The following is a 25,792-nucleotide window of genomic DNA, read 5'->3' on the forward strand; positions in this document are numbered from 1 at the left end:
CCCCAGTCCTTCTTCTTCTTTTTTTTTTTTTTTTTTTTTGCTTTTTAGGACCACACCCAAGGCATATGGAGATTCCCAGGCTAGGGCATCAAATCAGAGCTGGAGCTGCCGGCCACAGCCACAGCCACAGCCACGCCAGATCCCAGCCACGCCAGATCCCAGCCACGTCTGTGACCTACACCACAGCTCAGGGCAATGCTGGATCCTCAACACACTGACCGAGGCCAGGGATCGAACATGCATCCTCAGGGATAAGCGTTGGGTGCATTTCTGCTGCCTGCAATGGGAACTCCCACCCCAGTCCTGAGTGAGGCCCCTTGTGGTGTAGTCACCATGGAGAGGTAGGAATTATAGCCTCTGGAATATCTGGGGCCCTCACGAACTCTCTGCAGTGTTGGAGGGTCTGAGGGTCTTCACACCCACCAAGCTCAGAGAGTTTGCAAGCAGCGTGGGATGCCCTGGTTGAACAGCACTGGAATGACCCCCGCTTACTGCCAAGCCCTGGTGTCCCTAAGACATGGTCACATGGATCGGGGAGCCCTGCTCAGAAGACCAGAAACTCAGAGAGGCAGGATGGCTCACCAGCAACACACACATCATACCAAGGTTAGAAGGAGGTCAGTCCTGCCGGAACCCCCCCATCCCCCAGTCCTGGCCTGTGTCCGAGGTGTGCTGGGCCTGGGCCAGGCTGGCTGGCGGCGGCGGCGGCGGCAGAGCCTAACTGGTCCAAGACTGATGAAACCAGCCCTGCGGCCAGGTTCGGGAGTCTGGCCAGAGCATCACTTAAAGCTCCCCAGAGTTCAGGCTGATCCTAAGCCTGGAATTCCTAGCATATCTTAACACTCCCATCCTCCCGCTCCTCACCCCTGCTCACACACCCCTTCTCTCTCTCTCTCTCTCACACACACACACACACACACACACACACACAGCCCTACCTTTCATTTTATGTTCTCATGTCCCATCCGTGTAGCCATGCTGCCCCTCTGCCTGGGACCACCTCTTCTCCCCTCTTTGGCGAGCACCCACTTGATCCTTCATGACTAAGCTCAGGACCCATCACCTCCTCTGGGTGGTCTCTGATGGCAATTCCAGGCCACGCTGGGCCTCCCCTCTACAGGAGCCCACCTTGCACTATGTGGAAAGGTTAACTGAAATGTCCTGTCAAAGGTCTGTTTGTGTCCCAGAAATAAGCTCCCAGACACAGGGACTAGTGTCCTCTTCCTCGTATTTCTGACTGTAATACCTCTTCACAGCAGATTCTCCATCAGAGCTGATCGCATGAACAGATGCATAAAGGGTGCAGTCAAAGTGAGAGAGCTCGGGATTAATCTGATTTCGACTCATTTTTTAATTGGCTACTAGTCATGTGGTTGACAGAAGAGTTAGCCTAATTTAAGATGCAATTTGAAAGGGGACAGGTGCTAGGGGGAGGGATGGGCTGGGGCTTTGGGATTGGCATGTGCACACTGCAGTATGTGGCATGGATGGTCAACGGGGACCTGCTGTACAGCACAGGGAACTCTACCCAAGAGTCTGTGATAATCTATGTGGGAAAAGAATCTGAAACAGAATGGATGTGTGTATACTGTGGGTATAACAGAATCGCTTTGATGTACAGCAGAAATTATCGCAATGTTTTAAATCAACTATGCTTCAATAAAGCTTTAAAAAAGGAAAAAAGACTTGAACATTTGCTTCAGTTTCTAATCTGTTAATTGGTTAAATCAATCAGAATTGCAAGGCTCTTTTTATTTTTTTATCTTCTATTTTTTTCACTTTAAAATTTTAATTTTTTTATTACAGTTGATTTACAATGTTCTGTCAAATTTTGCTGTACAGCAAAGTGACCCCATCATACATATATACCTACATTCTTTTTCTCATATGGCTTGATAGAGTTTCCTGTGCTATAGAGCAGGACTTCATTGCTTATCCACTGCAAACGCAATAGTTTGCATCTACTAACCCCAAACTCCCAGTCCATCCAAACTACCAAACCTCCCCCTCCCCCTTGGCCATCACAAGTCTGTTAGCCATATCCATGAGTTTGTTTCTTTTCTATAGATAGGTTCATTTGTGCATATATTAGATTCCAGATATAAGCGCTATCATATGGTATTTATCTTTCTCTTTCTGACTTACTTCACTTGGTATGAGAATCTCTAGTTCCACCCACGCTGCTGTAAATAGCATAATTTTGTTCCTTTTTATGGCCGAGTAGTGTTCCATTGTGTATATGTACCATATCTTTTTTCTTTTTTAATTAATTTTATTACATTTATAGGTGTACAGCAATCATCACAACCAAATTTTACAACATTTCCATTCCAAACCCTCAGTACATCCCCCCATCCCCCAACCTGTCTCCATAAGTTTTTCAAAGTCTGTGAGTCAGTATCTATTCTGCAAAGAAGTCCACTGTGTCCTTTTTTTGGATTCCACATGTAAGTGATAGCATTTGATGCTGGTGTCTCATTGTCTGACTGACTTCACTTAGCATGATAATTTCTAGGTCCATCCATGTTGCTGTAAATTCCGTTATTTCTTTCCTTTTATCGACTGAGTAATATTCTATTGTGTATATGCTTTAAAAAATGAAAAAAGAAGAATTGAACATTTGCTTCAGTTTCTAATCAGTTAATTGGTTGATTAAATCAATCAGAACTGCAGGGATCTTTCTAATTTTTTTTTTTGTCTTTTTGCCTTTTCTAGGGCCACACCCGAGGCATATGGAGGTTCCCAGGCTAGGGGTCCAACCGGCGCTGAAGCTGCCAGCCTATGCCAGAGCCACAGCAATGCAGGATCCGAGCCTCGTCTGCAACCTACACCACAGCTCATGGCAACGTTGGATCCTTAATCCACTGAGCAAGGCCGGGGATCAAACCCGAAACCTCATGGTTCCTAGTTGGATTTGTTAACCACTGAGCCACGACGGGAACTCCAGGGCTCTTTTATAAAGAGAAAAATTCTGCAACATACTTTCCCCCAAATCTCTCTCTGTAGGTAGAATTATTTAATTAAGGGACTAATTTTAATTAAAAAATTTTTTTTATCCTTAAAAATTATTTTTTATTTTGACTAGTTACCATGTTTTATTTTATTTTTTTGTCCTCAAAACATAATCATTTTAATATATATCACAGAGATGGCAAAATAAAAACAAGTCAGCCACTGAAACATTGATGAGTTCAGAAGAAGGAGCAATCCAGTCCTCTACATCAGAAAGTAGACAGGGTCAATTGTGTACACATTTGGTCCAAATAAGAGAAGTGCCAACTAACAACTCACATGCCTTTAAATGATTTCCCTCTTTGAGGTGCTGTGCTTTGCCACCTTTTTTTATGATTTTTTTATTACTCAATGAATTTTATTACATTTATAGTTGTGCGACGATCATCACAACAACATTTTATAGCATTTCCATCCCAAACCCTCAGTTTGGGATCTCTCTCCATAAGTAGAATTATTTAATTAAGGGATTGATTTTAATTTTTTAAACCCAGTGCATTCTATTTTAATAAATGATACTGTGTAATAATTACTAAAATGTTTTAAAAACATCAAGTATTTCTTTCCTTCACTGAATTCTCATATGTCCTAGAACTCTACACCTCGAGAATGTTTTCATAGCAATCCTCAAAATCGTTGTTCTAAATTGTCCTTAAGTACTGGAAAAGAACGGGTAACCTTTGCTCTATGGCCAAGTAAGAGAGGGGAGAGGAGAAGGAGTTTGCTTACGTGCTCATGAATAAATTATATTGCATCCCTTCCTCCATTGTCTCTTCCTACTTCAGATCCAGGAAGTGTGGAGGGGTGAGGGGTGGGAGGAGCAATGTCAGCATAGAGTTACCGTTGACAGACAGGGTATCACAGACTAATCAATAACTCATGAATCTTCCCCTTCTCCCTTTCTTCTTTTCTCCTGACTTTTCCTCAGTCGGATCTGTGACAATTTTGAAATGGGCTGGTCTCACATTCAATCCAGGGGATGCTGACTCTGCATGCATAATGGTCCAAGAGACGCAGTGGGAGCTGACCCACCAGATCAGATGCAAATAGAAAGCAGATGCCTGCAATGAGCAAGTTTCAGCCAAGATCCAGAGCTACCCCAAAGGAGGAGAGTGCAAGGACACTTGCTCTCTCAGAACAGTCATCTGTATATGACAGCGGGGGACGGCCTTGACCCCATTCCAGGAAAGCTTCACGGACCATTAAAGATTAGGTCATTCCTTCTTTGGCCTAGCACCCCTCTAGTCACCCCACATGGGGGAGAAAGCCAAATAGGGGCTGGGGTGGGGATGGTGGAAAGCTGCTATAATCTGCCAGGCAGCCTTTTCTGTCACTGGTCCTTGATACAGACCTCCCCTCCCCCCAGGCAGGGAAGGAGGGAGAGACCTAACCCACACAGGGACATTCCAGCTGCTCAACCATCAGAGAGGACTTTATGCACCATCTAGCTACCTGGGCACCATTCCTGTCCCACGGTTTGCAGCCAAGTCCTGAAAGTTCCTTCCAAGGTCTAAAAATCCCAACATATCCATTGACTTCAAGGCCAGCTCAGAAACAAAGAGAATTAACTAGATTTTGTAAGAAGATCTCTACCTCTTTGCTTTGTAAAAACAGCCTGAATCTAATTCACTTCCATAGCCTCTTCACCTTCCTCTGACCAGAATATGGCTAAGAAAAAATGATGAAGATGATAAGAATAAGCAAAATTAATGAGCAACCTGGTCTCTCCACCATGGGGCCTAAAAGGTGAAAATGAACACGAAAACTTTAATGTGGTCCTTATAATAGATTGAACGCCATGACTTATTTTTTTTAAAAAAAACCTAGTATTACAACTGAATGCGAACTTAGAAATTGGAAAGAGAACCTTGCTTAAGGAGAAAGGCAGGGAGTTCCCCTCGTGGTGCAGTGGTTAATGAATCTGACTAGGAACCATGAGGTTGCAGGTTCCATCCCTGACCTCGCTCAATAGGTTAAGGATCCAGTGTTGCCGTGAGCTGTGGTGTAGGTCACAGATGTGGCTTGGATCCCATGTTGCTGTGGCTGTGGCTTAGGCCCGAGCTACAGCTTTGATTAGACCCCTAGCCTGGGAACTTCCATATGCCATGGGTGCAGCCCTAGAAAAGCCAAAATAAAAATAAAAATAAAAGAGAGAGTGAGAGAGAGAAAGGAAGATTCCAACATTTTGCAGAACAAAGGGTAGATAACTTTTTTCTCCCTACAAAACTGTTACATGTAAATAGAGACTTTTACATTTTGATGGTACAAGTTTTCTCTTAATTCTCTTTCCATCTATGGGTTCCTGATCCAGGGCAAAAATAAAGACATAGGACATGAGGTGACAAGGAAGAAGCACCTGGGGCAGTACAGCACTCATGCTAGAGGGTCTCCTGAAGCCGGGAGGCTAGCCTGGAATAAGGGACCCTCTCCATTCTCCAAGTGTGTTTCTGAGGAAGGAATGAGGAAAATAAAAACAGCCCTGGGAAGGGTGCTTCTGGCAGCAATATCAGACTGCTCTCATGGATGGATGATTGTTCTAGCTTGTTCCACAAACCATTGGCCTAAATTTGACCTGTTCAAAACGTGGGAGTTCCCGCCGTGGTGCAGTGGAAATGAATCCAACTAGGAACCATGAGGTTGGAAGTTCGATCCCTGGCCTCGCTCCGCGGGTTAAGGATCCAGCGTGGCCGTGAGCTGTGGAGTAGGTTGCAGATGCGGCTCGGATCCTGTGTTGCTGTGGCTCTGGCGTAGGCTGGCAGCTACAGCTCTGATTAGACTCCTAGCCTGGGAACTTCCACCATGCAGCGGGTGTAGCCCTAAAACAAACAAACAATCCAAAAAACCATGACTTGCCTTATGTTTCTATTCACAAGGTGTCACCTCTCAGTATCTTTCAGGGTCCGGGCCAAAGAAACTACATGTCCACGTTTCCAAGGTTGCAGCGTGCTAACAGGGGTGGGGAAGTGCCCAAAACAGATGCCTCCAGGCCTGAGATAAGACCATCTGGAGGGAGAAGTGGTCACGGTAAAGCAACTGGAGCCTGGAGGAGCTGGACCAGCCCGCGCATCCAGGTCAGTTAGAAGACATCCCAACCCTGTACAGCAAGACATCTGTCTCACCATCAGGCCACCTCTTCCACTGCCCACACTGCCTCCAACTCTTCCACAGCCTTCTTCTCCCTCCTCCTCCAGTCTCCAACCAAAGCACCTACTCCCACAGATATGGGGTGTAAACTCTCTGATTATCTGGTGTGGTGGCAGCAGCCCAAACGTGGAATCGGAAGACCTGGGTTGAGTTCCACTGGACATTCACTGGCTCAGTGACCCAAGGTTACCTGTCTTGCTCTCATCTGAGAAACAAGGTAAATAAGAGTCAAACGGGATTCTGAAATTATGAGGATCACATATGTTAACAGGGTACTTCTCTGCAATCCTCCAGTCAGGATGATGGCAGTGGAGATTTAAGTCACTTACACACTCACCGGCGTGAATGAAACCATGAAATGGCCTTTCTCCTATAGGTAACGTTTATCAGTAAAATGGAAAGTTTGTCCAATCAAATGAATCTCAAAATAAAAAAAAAAAATCAAATGAATCTCTTATCAGTGAACTCTGCTTAATCAGTTCTTCTGGCCCCCTTTAAGGGAGTCTGGGGCAAGGCAGCCCTTTTCATTCTGGCCTCATTTTTATTCAACGACAAACATGGTTTTCAGGATGGAGGGAAACAAGCAAGCATCATTTCCCTTAGTTCTTGGTCCACTTTTTATACCTGGCATCTAGGAGCACTAGAGATGCTCAGACCAGAAGTCCATACTTAATGTCCTGAAATAAATAACTTGAAGGACTCAAGTCTGGAAGGACCTGGGACTGGATTATAGAGTACCTCATGTTATAAAATTCTGTACTGGATAATTCTGATCAAAGCTGGGGAGAACAGAAACCTGCCTGAGGTCCCTGAAATATGTTCTTCCATTCATTGATTTCTTGAACATCTTGAGTTTCCACGGTCCCTTCTACTAACTCCTGTATAATACTACAAAGAGAGTAATAAATAAAAGGTTTGTAAAGATTTGGTTCCCTTGGTTCCCTTCCTTCTTTTTATTAATGGCTGCACCCATGGCATATGGAAGTTCCCAAGCCGGGATTGAACTTGTGCCTCCACAGTGACCCAAGCTGCTGCAGTCAGGTTCTTAACCCACAGTGCCACAGTGGGAACTCCCTTCATTTCCTTCGTTCCTTTTTAGAACATAATTATGAAATATCAGCTCAAAAACAGTTTAAAAAACAACAGTTAAGGAGTTCTCTTGTGACACAGCAGGTTAAAGATCTGGCATTGTCACTGCAGCAGCTTAAGTCCTGCTGTAGCCTGGGTTCGCCCAGGAACTTCCACATGTCACAAGTGTGGGGGGGAAACAGTTAAAAAACAAAACCAAACCTAAATGTCAAGTGCTGTAAATTCTTTTGTGCCTGTGATTATAGTACATGATAAGAAACCATCCTGAGGTGATAATTAGATTTTATCTGCAAATGGTGGTGGGACCTGGGAGTAGGAAAGAATGTCAACATTTGGCCAAAACAAGGCATTTCACATGATTAGTTAAGGAGAAAAAAAAAATTTTTACTCAAACAGGTGACTGGGGCTACTGTCAGATCTAGGAAATTCTGACATTCTGATGAAGTGGTCATACATTTTATTGGCCCCTTTAGGGCCAGGCATTTAGGAATGCAAACTGGAGTAAGAGGAAAATCAGAAAATAAACTGATAAATTAAATGTCAAGTATTTCTAATGGGGATCATTACGGTAGAGAACAGAACAGACCAGAAAGTCCACCCTTATTTTTGTCCCACAAGTTTTCAGAGATGGTTATGGTCATTTCAGCACTTATGCAAGGATGGGGGCTAGAGGCAATGAAATTCAGCAGCAATGCTGGTGTTACAGCAATAAGGCTTTGGCTCCAAGTAACACCTTTCAAACCGCACAGTGACAACAGTAGAAACTTGCTTCAGGCAGGGTGGTGTCCTACATTTCTCACTTGCCCCCAGAAAATATCCTGAATGTCACCAATGCTCACAGAAATCTGACCTGATTGTAAATATCTTTTCTCTGTGTTTCCCCGTTGGTTAAATGAAGTTATGCAAAGATGCAGACAAAAGCAAAGCAGGAAGCCTCCCACACTAGAAATGGAAGATAAGAATCGCAGAAGCCGGCATGGCTTTTATTGAAGGGCATTTCAAAGCCTAGAGACATATATGGTATATTTGTAAACCCTCGGTATGTGTGTGTAAACACGTACCTTCACACATCAAAACTGGATTTGTTCCTGAGCCACAGAAGGTACGGAGAACAAACTGAAAGCAACAGTAGAAAATACACCCTTCCAACGTATACAACAGACAAAGGAGTATTACCTTTATCATACCAAAAGCCAAGAAAGTAAGGCACTAAAAAGGCAGGCAGAGGGTGTGGGATGTATAGGAAGACCACAGAGGGAAAAGATACAAATGGCGAATAATATAAAATACTTGCCAAGTTCAATGGTGATCAGCCAAGGGTTAAATCAAAGACACAATTTCTATGTCTTAGCAAAAGCTAAATGTCTTAGCGAAAGCTAAAAAATGTTAGCTTTCAGTCCTGGGGAGGGTGTGAAGAAACAGGCAGTCATACTCTCCTGGGATTGTACATTTATACAGACTTCAGAGGAAACCACTGCTAAAGTGCCTATTAGATTAAAAAAAAATTATTAAAGCATAGTTGATTTACGATGTTGTGCCAATTTCTGCTATACAGCAAAGTGACTCCCAAAATACGGAACACTTCGCAAATTTGTGTGTCATCCTTGTGCACGATTCATACAGAATATTCTCTGTATCGTTCCACTTTTAGTTTACATGCTGCTGAAGTGCGTACATGCCTATAAGATTTTAAGCACCAATAATTTTTGATCTGGGAATCTTCTCATGCAAATACATCCATGTATTCAGAAAGATATACACCTCCAAGGTTCATTGAATATTATTTGTAATATCAAAAACGCAGGGGGAAAAATGCAAGGTTTGTCAAGAGGGAGGTATTTATACAAAATGTGAGACAGAGCGTAAAACTTCCTGCTGACTTCAAAATGAATGAGATGAAATTGTGTCTATTGACATGAAAGAATGTTCAAGAAAGCTTTGAGGAGATAAAAGGAAGTTTGCAGAGATTATACATAGCATACTCCCAAATTTGTGAAGAAAAAAATTATTCCTCCATATTTTATGTGTATTTCCATTGATGCAGACTAAAAGGACCCTAGCTGAAGACAGATGAGGTTGGCAGGATGTAAGAAGAATTATGTTTTTTTCTTTTATACATGTCTGTATCAAGAATGTATTATTTTATTTTTTTATTTTATTTTATTTTTTTTGTCTTTTTGCCTTTTCTAGGGCCGATCCCGCGGCATATGGAGGTTCCCAGGCTAGGGGTCTAATAGGAGCTGTAGCCACTGGCCTACACCACAGCCACAGCAATACCAGATCCGAGCCGTGTCTGCGACCTACACCACAGCTCACGACATCTCCGGATCCTTGACCCACTGAGCAAGGCCAGGGATCGAACCTGCAACCTCATGGTTCCTAGTCAGATTTGTTAACCATTGAGCCACGACAGGAACTCCAAGAACGTATTATTTCAACGATGGGAAAACAATAAACTGATTTTGCTGAGGCTGGAAAAGTGAGAAATTGTTGTTTCGGCTGTTCTTCAATCTTAATGTGAATTGGTGGGGTTACATGAAGACATTCTGAAAGTTGCTGATTGGTTTAACTGCTTCCATCTGATGTTAGTGACCTTTTTTGAGGGGGAGGAAGCCATGCCTGTAGCACGTGGAAGTTCCTGGGACAGGGGTTGACCCTGCACCACAGTGGTGAGCAGAGCCAGAGCAGAGACAACACCAGATCCTTAACCCACTGAGCCATCAGGGAACTCTGGCATGACATTATGTTTAGTGCCCACTAACTTGCTAATTACTGTCCATTAACTAAGGGGTGGGAAAGAAGAGGCAGATGTCACAGTCCTGTCATACCTGTGGCTTGACTCTTCAGTGGGTATTGGTATGAAGCCGTTATCTCCCCATGTTCGCTTTGGACATGACTTCATCAGACAGCATGGCACCCTCTGCCCAAGCTCTCCACTGACTTCCCACCTCACCCAGAGAAAATGTCAGCATTGCTCCAATGGTCTACGGAGGCCCAGGGCCTCCTACTGCTCTTCTCAACTCACTCTACCCTTCCGGCCTCTTTTCTGTTCCTTAGTCACAGAAAACATCCCTGCCTCTGAGCCTTCACCCTTGCTCTTCTCTCTGCCGGGAGGGCTTTTCCCTCAGCTATCCCCCCGGCTCTCAACTCCACTTCTCTCAGAGCTTTCCTCAAACTCCGACGCCCGCCTGGACTGCCATCTTTACAGCTGCAGTCTCAGCACTTCCACCCCAATACTCCCCAACTGTATTATCACCATCCAATATTCATGTAGTTTGTTTAGTGTCTCTCTCTCCAATGACAAAGATTCTCTCCATGACCAAACTTTAGCCAGGCTCCCTGGAGCCCTCTTTCTGACTAGATCTCAACCTTGGTCTATAAATATTGAACAAACACAACACTAACAGTGTGTTATAGCTCGAGGCTGCTTTTTTTTTTTTTTTTTTTTTTTTTTTTTTGCTACACCCACAGCTTGCAAAAGTTCCTGTGCCAGGGATCTCAAACACGCACCACAGCAGTGACCCAAGCCACAGTAGCGACACTATCAGATCCTTAATTTCTTGGTCACCAGGGAACTCCAAGCCTGCTTTCCTAGGATAACCCTAGCCTCCCTTAAAGTGCCTGCCTGAGAACATGAAAGACTGCCTAAGAATTTGCTATTTGTTCTAATCAGCACCTGAGGATAGGGCCCTCAGACTTCCCACCTCTGTAGAAGGGTAGGAGCTTAACTTTCACAAGTCATAAGGGATAAGCACCGATTAACAAACCCAGATGGGTTTCATATGGTCCAACTCTCCCTTTTCACACCCTTTAGAATGGTTCACTTGGCCTATAAATTTTTGAACCCCTTCTCACCCGCCTCTCTGCTTCCTCATTCTTCCTTTTAAAACACCCGGTCTCCTCGGTACACCGAGTTGAGCTGGGTCCACCCTGGACGCTTTCCCTTTTGCTGGAGCAGATCCCTGCTTGAAATCTGTCCTATCTGCTTGAATTAGCATCAGGCTTTAACATTCCCCACTATCATGGAGGCTCCGAGGGCTGGATCACATTTTCTTTCACAGTAGAGACTCGATCAATACCTGCTGAACATCGCTGATAGACCAATGAATGTGCATGGGTTTGGGTCCTGCAGGCACACTTCCCAGAATAAGCAGGTGTGAGCTTTTGGATGAAATATCATTGCTCACTTCACACTTTAAATACCCGGCAAGTGACAGGTGCCTGAATATCACAGATCATTTCAGTCTTCCGACCCTTATCTTCGATTTGTTTTTAGTCCTGGAAGAGCACCATCTGCTGCAGGCTTAACAACCTCCATAAACATACAACACTGAGCACCGCATCCCACGTTAATGAACGAATACCGCAAGGTCCTGTGCAAAAGGCATTTGTTTCACAGGAAGACTTACTGGTGATGTCGACTTCCTTCACTCCCCACCCTTTATTTCCATCCACAACCCTGGTTTTGAAACATCCCTTCCACCTAACTCCCCCAGTGTCTCTATGGGTTTCCATTCCCCAAACTTCAATGAAAGCGCTTTGGCTGTGAATTCCAGGCACTTCCTTCGGATGCATGCCAGTGATCTTTTCTGTGTTTATTCTTTAGGTTCTCTTAGGTGATCTGAGCACTGCTAACCTCTCTCCCTGTACCCTTTCTCCTTATTCTTCTCACTGTTTTCAGCTGTGGCTTCACACTGCTGTCAGCTGACGACAAGCGGTCCCAAGTATAATCTGTCACTTCCAAGAAATGCTTTACAAGCAATGACTAGAGCTGAGGCAGTAAGGAGATTACAAAAGTCTAATACTCAAATGCTGCACTCAGAGAGGGCTGTCTCTACTCACAGGAGAAGTTTAGTGCATAGTGGTCACTCTGATAATTATTTGTTGAGTGAAGGGGCTACCAGGGAAATTCTGGAACGATCCAAGGCAATAATGAACCATCACACAAAGGACACAAGTCAAAGTTTTCCACTTAGGGCTGTAACTTCTCCCCATTGTTAACACTTCTCACTTGTACTGGGTATTTTCCATGGGTATTGTGACATCAACCATAGATGACAAAGCAAACGCTTTTCTTATCACATCCTCACATCTGCCTATTTTCCAGCATCCTCGGGATCCCCCGAGACCACCAACATTCTGGTCCTCGGGTGCATCACAGCATCGCCAGTCTCAGAAGGAGATCCGTGTCCAGCCCATCAGGGCAGCGGTTCCTGAGGCCTCCCTGCCTTCTCAGGTCCACAAGAAGCCCTGGTCTGGGCATCAGTAACCTCAACCCCAGTCTCCTCCAGCCTCCTCCCTCTTCTGCTCTACAAAAGGCATCACAGACACAGAGAAATGAAGAATGAAACTGGCTCCACAGACATGAAACTTTTTAAAAGTGTACATGCATCTTTTACTCATGTCTTTACATGTTTGTGGGAATGCCATCTCGAAAAAGTGGATTTGAGTCTTGAGTTTCCAGTGAATTAAGTGTTTTAATTAAAAAAAAAAAATCTAGGTTAGGACTTCCCATGGTGGCACAGCGGAAATGAATCTGACTAGAAACTATGAGGTTGTGGGTTCAATCCCTGGCCTCACTCAGTGTCTGGCATTGCTGTGAGCGGTGGTATAGGTTGCACACGTGGCTCGGATCCCACGTGGCTGTGGCTGTGGCATGGGCTGGCAGCTGTAGCTCCGATTAGATCTGTAGCCTGGGAACCTCCATATGCCACGGGTGCAGCCCTAAAAAAAAAACTATCAAAAAAAAAAAAAAGAATCTAAGTTAAAGTTTAAAATTCTGAGTCAGGGAGGGAGTTCCCAGGTGGTCTAGTGGTTAGGACTTAGTGATTTCACTGCAGTGGCCTGGGTGCAGTCCCTTGTCTGGGAACTGAGATCCCATATCAAACCACTGCATGCTGCAGCATGCCCCGCCCCAAAAATGTCCTGGGTCAAAAGGTACAAAATTCCAAGATAAATAAGACCTGGGATATAATTACAGCATAGTGACAATACTGTACTGTACATCTGAAAGTTGCTAAGAGAGTAAATCTTCAAAGTTCTCATCATGCAAAACTGGGTTTTTTTTGGTAACTGAAGGCAAGGGTGGATGTAAACTAAATTCATTGTGCTAATCATTTTCTGACACAAACATATCAATCATTACGCTGTAGGCCTAAAACCATTCTAATGTTATGTCAATTACATCTCAAAAAAGATTCTCTCATCATCTTTGAGTCATACCATCTGAAGACTCTCTAGACGTCTAACTAGACATAAAGCTTTACAGACAAAATCGCAGGAGCCAATTCACATGGTCACTCTTGAAGCAAAATATCCTGCAGAGGTGGCCATTTTAAAGGCATCCTCTCACTACATCTCCTAGAGCTTCTGCCTTCTATAAATGATATAGCGTCAGGCTTACCAAACAGGAAAGCAGGAGTAGAATTTCAAGCAGCATAGACGTTTCCATGGATGGAATTGTAAGCTACATTAATGCTGTAAGGAACCCATCCTCAAAACAGTTGACAAGCCCAATAAAAACTATCCACAGAGGCTTGCTCCTCAAACGTGGTCCACGGACAAGCAGCTTCAGCAGAACTTAGTATCCTCTAAGACGGTGCAGAAGTTCAATCTCTACTCCAAACCTAGCAAATTTCAACAAGATCCCCAGGTGACTCATCAACATAGTAACACCTGGGAAATTGGACACTATAACTGGCACCTAAATCTGAGGTGGCCTCAGGTGAGCGCTCTGGGTGAGGGCCATTACGGTGGATGCGAGGTGGCCTCTGATACAGTCAAACATCACCCTTCTAGAAGAAAATGGTGCACTTGGGGCTTTCTGGTGGGGGCGAGTAGGACTCTAATTTTTCATCCTTTGTGGCACGTCCTTTGTGCCTGTTGACTATTAACAGAGCAGCAAGGTGACGATGGCTGAAAACCACAGCCTGGGATGAAGGGCTTCCTTGATGGGGCACAGGGACCAGCTGAATCATAGCGATACACCTCCACCCCCGGCCTCAATAAGGCTTTAACACAGGTGAGTGCCCGCAAACAGGAACTTCAAGGGACGCCCTGGAGGGAGAGGGCTCAGAGAGCAACAGTTAACGTAGGCGTGCATGGAAGAAGGGAAAAGTGGCCGCCAGGCAGCCCAAAGCAGGAAGCAGGACAGGGGACACTCAAACACGGATCCGGATGGAGGAGGTAGGTTTTTCAACATCAGAAAGTTCAAAACACCTTCTTTCTCCTTCTGCAGCTGTTTGGCAGCTGCTGGTCCCTCCAGTGTATTCCTGGGACTCAGCGAGCATTCCCATCTTGTCCTTGCCTTGAGCCATTGGCTTTTCTCAAATCCCAGCCCTCTCGGGATTTGTCAGCTGCCTAAAGAGAGGTCATCCTAGTGAAAAACTACCATCTTGATCCGGGCAATGGCACAGGACCTAATGGCAGTCCTCAATCCATGCTGAGAAATGTGTGATCAGGTCAGGCAGAGGAACGCTGTCCCACTCCCTAAACAGGCCCAGCAGCCAGGGTCACCGCCTGGGTGACTCTCCAGGGGGCCAGGGTTCGTGTCAGCCTCCCTGCTTCAGGGGTCCATGTGGAAGGAGGCCCAAGGCCTGATCTGCTGTGTGAGACCCACTATTTATGTTCCTGAGGGAATGGGGAAGTCTGGTAAATGAGCAATGAGGGCGGAATGGACATACAAGGGGGCCTAGCTAGTAACACGGCCGCACAGCTGGGGTGATGGCTGTGGAGGAGGAGATAAGGTCCCCAGTCATTTGGCCAAGAGAGAAGATTGTCTGTCTTCACAGCCAAACCATCTCCCTCTTGTCGCTCTTCTGTCCATAAAATCCGCCCTTGTGAACCATCCATCCAACAGGTACCCCCACCCTACACCCCAACCAACTTCTATCATCCTGCTGTTACCTGCCAGGAAAATCCCTCCTTGCCTGCTTCCCCATAACTCCCCAAACACCCCTCTGTGCTATGGAACATCCACTGCATTACAGACAAATGTGGTTTTTTTGTTTGTTTGTTTGTCTTTTTGTCTTTTTCTAGGGCTGCACCTGAAGCATATGGAGGTTCCCAGGCTAGGGGTCTAATTGGAGCTGTAGCCACCGGCCTACACCAGAGCCATGGCAATGCGGGATCCAAGCCGCATCTGCAACCTACACCACAGCTCAGGACAACACCCGATCCTTAACCCACTGAGCAAGGCAGCGGATCGAACCTGCAACCTCATGGTTCCTAGTCAGATTCGTTAACCATTGAGCCACAATGGGAACTCCCAAATGTATTCTTATTGAACACAATTTGATTACTCCATCTTTTTCCTTCTTTCTGACCTTAACAGGTATTTGGCTTTTCTCCGTGACACTTTTGCCTCCCAGAAGCCCAGGAGTTCCTCACCTTGCCAGTGCTTTTGTTGAACACTGTTTTACCTCCAGGACCCAAACTGAAATAAGCCTCTCTTCCATAGAATAAGCACATGGCAATTTTAAATGACAGCATTCTTTTGAAGATATGTTCTATTCCATTTGGTAAATATAAATCACATTCTTTAGCATCATCACATCTTTCTGGCACCTTTATCCAGGCATCAGGAGCCAAAGTCAAAGATTGCTAAAGCCCAGCAGATTGGAGAAGAGGGGTGTAATAAACGTTTGTCATTGATATTTAGGCTACTTAATGATTACTCATAGAAATGAGACCTGTGGAGTTCCCACTGTGGTGCAACAGGATCAGCAACATCTCTGCAGCACCAGGAGGCAGGTTCAATCCCCACAGCACAGAACTCCATACGCCATGGGGCAGCCAAAACTAAATAAATAAAAGAAAGAAAGGAGCCCTGTGAAGAAGATGCCATTCAGGCAGGTTCAAATAGACACGGAGGCAAAAGATTACAGACCAACCCTGGACCTGAATCATGGCCCTAAATTCTCTGTCACACACTTAAAATCAGTGAGTTGCTGATCCAGCATCAAAGCATCCCGTCAATAATATTCCTGTCCTGGTCACACTCTGAGCTCTGGAGACAGATAACACACTTTTCTTTAAGTCACAAATTTCTTCCTGTTCTGAGGGATAAGCAATAGCTACTTTTTCTCAAGCCTTCACAGAGGCATCGAGAAACTGCTAAGTAAGGTATATAAATGTCAGGGTTTAGCCAATAGGTCACACAGTGAGCTAGATCTCAGAAACCTTTCTAAGGCGAGCAGAGCAACCCACTTCTCTGTGCAAATTTCAGCTAGTGTGATCAAAGATAATGAGTCACCCGGTCGGGTGTTTTAAAAACACTAAAACTGCTTCAGTGTTTTCTCCCTGAGCTTCTCTGTAACTGAAACTACACTTGTGCTCTGAGACAAGATATGGCTCTTGGGCACAAATGACACACAAGATTCCAAGATTGGGTGGCTTGGCTAAAAGAACGCACCTCTGTCATGATAGCTGAAATGGGCTTGCCTAAGACCACTGGATCCCAGAATCCCACGGAATTAATCCAAGTGCATTGTTTATACTAGAAATGGGAAGTGTTGGGGATTAGCTTCAACTAGACAATTGGTGGGGGGCTGAAAATGACCTTTTGATAGAAATCAAGGTTTGTCCTCATGATCTCGCTCAGGATAGTATCTATAGCGTGAACCATGACTGGATTTCCTCCCTGTTGGTGGGGGGGACTGATGAGCTGTTTTCTCTGAGAGGCAATGGTCATACCCTAAGGTCTGGTGAGTTAAGCAAAAGAGTGGGAGTTTTGACATTAGAAAGGTTTGAGTATGGGTTCTCCTTCCTCCCTGCGACCTGTAGTTCTAGGGTGGGTTATTCCACTTTTCTGAAGCCCAGTTCCGTATCTCAGAAATGGAGCTGATGCACAGCTAGGTTGCTCTAAAGATGAAATGGGACAGCGTGTGTAAACAATGCAGGCCTGGATTTGTGTGCGAGCTCACTTCCTTCTACTCCCTCTAGCCCACACTAGCCTGCACTCTTGTATCCAGCACCACACTGCAAGGTGGTGCAGAAGCCTGTTTGTTATCTGGGTTCCATCATCACCAGCCTGAGGCTGGACCGACATTCACGATGTCCCTCCCTTTCACAAACTCCTTCTACAGAGAGGCTTGTGCAAGACCCCCAAGGAAGCGCTCCTGACCTCAGCAATAGCTCTTCGAAAACACTCTCGTTCATTTGGGGGTTACTGGATGTTTATTTTAAACATTTGGAAATCCTAGCTTCTACCCAACTTTCCAATTTTATTTTTTATCACTTTGCCTAGGTTTTTTTGGTCGTTGTTTGCTTTGTCTTGTTATTCTTTTTTGGCTGCCCCAAGGCATATGGAGTTCCCAGGCCAGGGACCGATTCCAAGCAGAAGCTACCACCTATGCCACAGCTGCAGCAATGCCAGATCTTTACCCACTGCACTGGGACAGGGGTTGAACCCAAGTCCCTGGCACTGCAGAAACACTATCGATCCCATTCTTGCTACAGCGGGAACTTCTGACTAGTTTTTAAAATTTATGTTTTGATTTATGATGATGTCAAAAGAACTAACTTTCAGGGAATTCATGTGTTAAGTCTATAAATATTTAGTAAGCATCTATTGTACACCAAGCCCTGTATCCACACTGGGAATGCAGAAATCACAAACCTTCCATTTTCGAGGCTGTGAAAGCATGAGGACAGCTGTGTAGTTTAACGCACCAAAATCAAGTCCTGTAAGAGATGTGTACCTGAGGTGCCACCATTTACATGGCACTTTATAATCCAAAAGCACTTTCATGGTTTCAGCCTCACATGAACCCTGTGAGCTAGGTGTTAGCATTTCTAATCGTTTCCGGGTCAGATATAAGGAAGTCAAGCAGAAGGAGGGGAAGTGAGCTGACCAAGATTGCACAGATAATAAGCAGTGATTCCATGTGTCAAATCTCAGCTGGCTGTGTTCTTCCTACCCCTGTCCCTCAGTGTCCCTGTCAGCATGCACTCAGAACATGCCCCCTATCAAGCTTGCAAATGCCTTACAAATGTCACCTAAATTGCATCTCCTGGGAAGCATTCAGACACAGGAAGCTCTCATTCTCTGGCCTTGGCCCAGCACCCTAATCTCTCTTGTCTCCCCCAGGACCCTACTGAGAGCCAGACGAACTGCTGAGTGTTTTCTGATGATGTGGGGGTTGCTTCAGGTCTTGGTGCTTTTTCTGTACCATTTCCTCTCCCCAAACACTCCTCCTCCACTCCCCCAGCTCCATCTTCCTGTTCCTCCTCTTACCTGGAGATAGTATGGGTTTCACCTCCTCCCTGAAGCCCTCCCTGATTACTCTCCCCCAAGCCCTTTCCTACGGATGAACCTCTGGGGTTCTCCCCCAGGTCCAGTACAGGGCACAAGTCACAGCTCAGACTTTAGTGCATTGTAGTCATTGGTTTATTTGCCTAACTTCCCCCCCGACTGGACCATGAGTGCCTTTGGGATATCTTTGCAGCCTCTGTGTTAGCCCCTTAGCTGCTTGTTAATTGAATGAACAAAAAAAATCAAGATATGCTCCCTGCAGTGGCTGGAGTTCAAAATGAATCCACAGCTTTGCCAGCAGTTTCAGAGCTACCATTGAACGACTGATGCCAACTAGAGCTTCCCCAGTTTAGGTTTAATTAGCTCTTGTGCATCCTATGAAGACAAGAAGCACAGTAATCATCACCATCACCAGTCTTTTCTTTCTTTCTTTCTTTTTTTTTTTTTTTGGCTTTTTAGGGCAGCACCTGTGGCATATGGATGGTCCCAGACTAGGGGTCCATTCGGGAGCTACAGCTGCCAGCCTATGTCACAGCCACAGCAATGCAGGATCTGAGCTGCATCTGTGACCTCACCAAGCTTACAGCAACACTATATCCTTAACCCACTGAGCAAGGCCAGGGATGAAACCGGAAACCTCATAGTTCCTAATAGGATTCGTTTCCACTGTGCCTCAATGGGAACTCCCACTAGTCATTTTTGAGCATAAACATGGCAAAGAAAAATGGCTTGGACCACTAGACATCCTGCTGTCTCTGGCCAGCCATATCCTTTCTGCTTTTAGTCTTACTCCCAAAATTGCAGGACCATATCTGCTCAGCTCTGTACACTCAGAGCCTAGAACAGTAACTGGCACACAGTAGTCCTCGCCTCAATAAATAATAGTTGAATGAATGAATGAAACTGCCCAGGCTCAGTCCTTGCTAAGTGGCCTTACTGGGCACCATGCGATGACTTTGGCCTCCAGGCCACAACTGGCTTGAGTTTGGGTAAGTATCAGATCAAGACAGACAACCTCTCTGTGACTTTTGTGTGACCTATGACATACAGCTTCAAACAGTGGATCTTTTCTAGGGAATCTGAACTTGAAAAAAATGAAGAAAATTTTCTAGGTAAATATATGGACAAGAGCCAAGAGGAAGCAAAGTAAGCTGTGGTAGGGGTTGAAGCTATGATGGTGTTTGTGTAAGGATATGGAAGAGGAAGCTCCCATGAAGGAGAATGTATGCAGATTAGGGAGCAGAGAGGCAAAGAGAAGCTCAGTATCTGGGGAGGCTGTGCCAGCCTTGAGGAGGTGCTGGAGAAGGAAAGTAGAACCTGTCCCCTGGGCAGCCTTGATTCCTGACAGCTCTCTGGTCTCAGCTCCAGGTCAAGGGCAACCTGACTTAACAGGAACATCCTTACCTAACAGGTGAAGATGATTTTTAGAGTTTCAGCCTCTGCTTCCGGGTAACAGGTGATGTTGAATTTTAAAAGGTGTCCACCTTGGGTACAGGGCCATCAGCAGTTTATAGGGTGTCTTTGTGAGAATTAGACAAAGGCAGCCCTTCTGGAAGGAAGCCTGAGCGGCTCCTGGCTGGATGAGAAGCTCATGACCTTTGCACAAAGAAGAAGGTTCCCTTCTTGGGGGAGGTGGGGTGCACGGGTCCATCTCAGGCTGCACAGCTTGGCCAGGGAAGGACACAGGCTGGATCTGAGCCCCCGTCGCCTGCTCTGCCAGGCACCCTTTGTACCATCCAGGCTGCCTTGCCATTCCCGGCAGGATGGTTTTACTCTCCTGTGAGAAGTTAGAGATAGAAAGTAAACTCAGAGCCAGATGGTCTTTGTCTGATTAAAAAAAAAAAAAAAAAAAAAAAAACCACCCTGAGTTACAGGAATGGAAATTCCATTGTTCCTGCTTGGGGCTGCTCCCAACCCCCCGGCACTGTCCACCACTACATTTTGGGGAACAACAGCTGAGCATGCAAACACCAACCAGGAGGCTATATAACCTTAGAGGTCAGTAGGAGACATTCTGGGAGCACCAGCAAGGTGTGGGCCACAAGGACTCTCAGTGAGACAGGGGACCATCAGTTACAGAACCATCTTGGATGGTGAGCAGCACCTTTTGGCAGTGGCCAAGCTGCAGTGGGGATGGACTAACAGAACATCCAGGTTGGCTAAATTTCTCACTCCACTCGGTACCTATACACTTATTTATACCAGGGCAAAGGGATGCCGGAGGGATGAGTCAGGTACCAAAACAGATGAGACTGTGTCTGAATGCCAAGCTGATAAAGCAGTCCATCTGCTCACACCTTTTTCAGATGGCTCAAATGTTCTCTGTTCTGTGCAGCCCTACATGCAAGACTAAGAGTCATCGCTTGAAGACAGCAAATGCCTCTTGGTACTCCTATAGTAGCCTGATGTGTCCACAGCGCCTGGCACACAGTAGGTCTACACTCAGTGCTTGCTGAGAGCTTACAATAAGCATAAGTCCTGAGCTGTGTCTTAAGGTTCTTTACCCACTAAACATTGGGCTTATCAGAAAAGCACATTAGAACCTACTGAATATATCAAAGTTCTCAATGTGGAGAAAGATTGACTTAAACAAGAAAACACCCATCTACAAAATCTTGTTTGGGGATTTTAATTTTTTTTCTTTTCTCAGCCTATGGAAGTTCCCAGCTAGGGGCTGAATCAGAGCTGCAGCTGCCAGCCTACGCCACAGGAATGCCAGATCTGAGCCACATCTGTGGCCTAAACCACAGCTCTTGGCAATGCAGGATCCTTAACCCACTGAGCAAGGCCAGGGATTGAACCTGCATCCTCATGGATACCGGTTGGATTCACTACTGCTGAGCCAAGACAGGAACTCCTGGATTTTACTTTTTAAATGGATGAAACATCATTTTATTTACAAAGAAATACCAGATTTTAAAATCCGTAACTTTTGCTGAATTCCAGAGGCATGAGTTCAAAACCATAAAGCAAAAAACAATACATTTTTCTAAGCTCAGTAAAAGGGCTGATGTATCAATTCCCATGTAATTTCAGGTATATTTTTTAAATGTACCTGTTTGTAAATATATGGCTTTCTCACATTTTTGGGATGGCTTTTAAAATTTAAAACTGGAATTTTTGCTGACAGAGCACATGCGTTTTTATCACGTGAAAAAGTAACTGTTCAAATCACAAGTTAAATAAACGGAAGCCTGACAGGCTTTTTTTTTTTTTTTTTTTTTTTAACAAAAGTGCAATAATAAAGCAGAGACAGAGAAAGTAGAGTCTCTTGTGATATCTGCACAGCTTCAACACGGTGAAAGCATAGAGCTGGTCTTTCAAAATATTTTTTGTAGTGGACTGTAATTGGCACAGTAGGCAAAAACTTGCGTTTCCAGTTTTTATCATTCTTTCATGGCGAGAAGGGCAGAGGGGGAGCAGGGCTGGGAGGAGGGGTGACAGGTGGGGGTAGCCAAGATGGCGGTGGTCCTGGAGGCTCCTCTCTGACAACCCTAGAAGAACACTTTCCAGTCTTCTCTTCCCTCTCCTGCTCTACACCCTCCCGGCCACACACCTCTGCAAAATTCCCTCCCACTCAATACCCCCCCTCCCCCATCCCCACCCCCACCCCTGCCAAGGACTCACACCAGGTAGGTAGCTCATTATTTGAAATGCACCCTTGGGAAGGACTTACTAGCTGAACTCAAGAAAAGGAGAAAAGCCATTTGGGGAGGTGGTAGCAGCAGAAGAGAATGTTAACAGGGATGTGAGAAGGTACCAAACCCAATTCTTCCACCTTACACTTGCCCAGGCCCACCCTGGTCACAGTAGCACCACACATATGGCAACAAGCCATTTCAATATATAGGCTACAGCACGGTGGTGGTTCTCAAACCTTGCCACACATTAGAATCACCTAATGCCCAGGTTGCACCTGATGCCAATTAAATCAGCATCCCTGGGGCTGGGACCCAGCCATAGGCTGTTTTGTCGTGATTTGGGTAGAGTTGTTTTTTCTTCTTAAACTCTCCAAGGGACTCCTATGCTGCTCAAATGTTAATGTGCCTAAAACTACCTGGGGATCTTGTGAAATGCGGATGGGGATTAAGTAGGTAGGCCTGGGGTAGGGTCCAAGGTTCTGGGATGCCGGCTGGTGCTGCTGGTCTGGGGCAGGTTCTGGCCAGGCCATGACAGATCTAGCTTTGGATTCTGCCCACTTGTGTGCCCAGAGGTTCTGAGGAGGGCCTGGACACTGGGATCCCCTGCATCAGGTCAAGGAATGTTTTCACAAGGTCTTGTCACCTTCCTATTATGCATCTAAGACAATTCTCTCTCCATCTGACCTGGCTGCAGAGGCTGCACAGGATTCTGGGGAAATGCTGTGTGTGTCTCAGTGAAGGACCACTTCATTCTTTTCTCTCTCTTAAGAAACGCAGAGAGCTCCTGCTCATGTTTAGCCTGCTCTTAAAGAAACCCAAGGCTCAGTTCTGAAGATGAAATACAGTCCAATAGAAGAAGTTCATTCTTTCACACACCAGGTGTGCACCCTGGGGTGCAAGGGACAACTCAGCTGAAAGTTGTCACCTCTTAACATGCTTTAAAAGCACATGGAAGACAGAGTTCTTGGATGTAAAATAATTTTATAAACCGAAGTCCACATCCACATGATGTACCCTCTGCACTCTCACAGTTAAAAGGGTTTGACTGCCCTTTCTCTGCATGTCTTGATTTCCATCTATGAAAGTGAAAAATGGTGATAAAAGCTGTGCTTATTTTATCTATAGTCACCAACTGGAGACATTTTCAGTCGTTTCCTTAGGAGTCATCAGAACGATTAATGTTTGCAAAAAAAAAAAAAAAAAGAAAACCAAGATTATCCAGGGGTCAAGTTCAGTTTGGCTGAGACGTAAAAACCCAGGAGGTAAAATACATTCAATTCAATACTTTCCACGATATGAATTTGGCAGAAGACTCTTGAACAAATCCCATAGCCTACATCCCACTACTTTGTATTTAACAATTCTGACCAGCTTTATCCAACACGATCTGCAAAGTCAGATCAACGATACCTTTGATGTCTTCTAAGTATACACATTGTGCAGCAAAAACCGTATTACAAGAACAAGAAAGCAGGCTCCGATGGAAAACAGAGTGGAGTCAGAGACATAGAAATGTGCTCTTTTTTGAAAGGGAAACCAGGCATCAGGTAGGAGTCAGGTTGCCTTAGAACTTCAAGGCCTGGCCCCAGCAGGGAGCCTGCAGGGGTCATGGTGGAGGGCAGTGTGTAAGCCACCCAACATTGCTCCGGCCTGTGGCTGCTCTTGGTAGTTTTGGTGTTAGCTTCCCACCATCCTACCTAGACTGCACATCAAGAAACAATCTGTACAGACTTAACAAGTCTGGTGGACTTTTTAAAACAGTTCTACAGTCCTTAGGATAATGGTTTGTTCAAAAGCATTTTAAATATGATTAATTATTTAATCTCCATAACCTCTCCATGTGGTAGTTGCACATTCTCATTCCCACTTTAAATACTGAGATATGAGAGACAAGGTTAAGTGATTTGCCCCACGATACCCAGCTGGGCGCTGGCAGCATCAGCCCTCAGCCTGCTTCTACGGGTCCCTCAGGTGCACAGAGCAGCCTCAGGGGCCGGTCGTGCACCCCGCGCAGAGGGGAGTCAGCGGGCTGGTACTACCTGACTGGCTCCAGGCTTTGTCAAACAATGAAGGATAGGATGAACCAACAGTCCCGCCAAACTCTCACCACCACCTGCGTGGGGTTTTACAGAGAAAAAAAAAAAAAAAAAAAAAAAACCTCATTCCCCGGGTCTTCTGGCCAGCAAACCCTCAAAAAAGCCTTTATTTCCGAAGCATGAGCCGTTGGGAGGGCTTTCAAGATTTGCATTGGCCCCAGAACCCCCACCCCCACCCCAAGTTGAGAGGACCGCACCCTTCCGAGGGACCAAAGTCGCACCGAAGATCTAGAGAAGGTTCCTCTTCCTGATGGACAAGCCTAAGAACCAGAGCAGCCGGTAGTCCCTGGCGCTGCACCGCACGCAGCACAGCCGCGCGGGAGCGCTCGGGCTCCTAGCGGGTGCACCTCGCCCCGAGATATGCGCGCCCACCCGGTGCACCGGCTGTAGCCGAGTTGCAGCATCTCTGGCCGAGGGTACCGAGCCGCCAGCCGCCAAGGAGGAGGGCGGCATGGGGATGGGGGGGGGGCGATTACAGCTTCCTCTAACCTCTACCCCCCACCTCCAGCCCCTCCTCCCCTCCCTCGGCCAGCCGGCTGGACCAGTGCCCGCAGACGCCCCGGGCTGGCAGGGTCCCCATCGCAGCCACCTGCCCGCGCCGGCCCTCCCCCGGCCCCCAGCGCCCGAGCCATCCTTACCTGAGCCGGAGATGTGGACGCGGAGGGGGCGGCCCCGACTCGAGCACGACGACAAGTCGCTCTGCGAGCGGCCGCGGGGGCTCAGGTCCCCTGGCAGCCTGCGCAGGGCGGGCGCTGGCGGCCCGGCGGGTGCCTCGGCCTCGGGGACCTCAGCCGCCGCCTGCTCGGGCGGCTCTCTCGGGAGCTCCGCGGGGCTCCTGCCCGCCTCGGCCATCGGCTCCCGGAGGCCGGGAGAGCGGGGTGGGGCCGGCGCGGACGACAGCGCTGCTGGGCGCGCGGCGACCCCGAGGCAGCGACGAGGGCGGGGAGGCTGGACGCCGGGCGCCGAGAAGCTGATGGGGAGGGCGGGAGGAGGAAGAGGACAGAAAAGTTTGCACAGGAAGGAGCCGCCTACAGCCGGCTCTCGCTCCCGCGGGCGAAAGCCGCAGGGCTCGAAGCTGGGCCGCCCTCGGTTCCCGCGAACCTGCCCGCTGCTCCTTCCCCTGGGCCCGGACACTGCCCTTTGTAGGATGGCAGCTGCAGGGTCCCCTATGGTCGTCACCCAGCTAGCATGCTTCAGTTTAGCGGAGTTGGGGCCCTGTCGGGAGCTGGGATGCAAGGTCAAGTTTAATAATACTATTTCCATGCGGGGGCTGGGGGAACCCGGGGATGGGGGCCGCGGGGGTTAGAATACCATGTGCACACATCTGAGTGCTCGGTGATGGAACCTAAGTGATCATACCTAGTTTATGGATGCGAAACTGCAGCATCAAAAGGCACCGGACTTGCTGATGGGTTCGTGAGGGATCCTGAAGTCCCTGAAGTCAAAGCCAGTGGACTTCCCCTCTCAGGCTTTATCCTTGGAGCCCTCTCTTTTTCCCACCTTTGCCCACATTCCTGGGTTTCTGTCTGCTGGGTAGACTGATAGGTCACGTTTAA

General features: G+C 46.5%; 1 protein-coding gene across 2 annotated transcripts in view; it reads right to left on the minus strand.

Annotated features, from left to right (window-relative positions):
* The window catches only part of PHACTR2 (phosphatase and actin regulator 2), a 284,512-nt gene extending 258,998 nt beyond the window's left edge, over positions 1 to 25,514 (minus strand). For both annotated transcript variants that reach the window (XM_021087148.1, XM_021087139.1), the window contains exon 1: positions 24,875 to 25,514. In XM_021087148.1, the coding sequence (XP_020942807.1) occupies positions 24,875 to 25,499 (625 nt within the window). In that variant the 5' untranslated portion in view covers positions 25,500 to 25,514. The remainder of the gene's footprint in view (positions 1 to 24,874) is intronic.

Source organism: Sus scrofa, chromosome 1, assembly GCF_000003025.6.
Source record: "Sus scrofa isolate TJ Tabasco breed Duroc chromosome 1, Sscrofa11.1, whole genome shotgun sequence".
Taxonomy (NCBI): Eukaryota; Metazoa; Chordata; class Mammalia; order Artiodactyla; family Suidae; genus Sus; species Sus scrofa.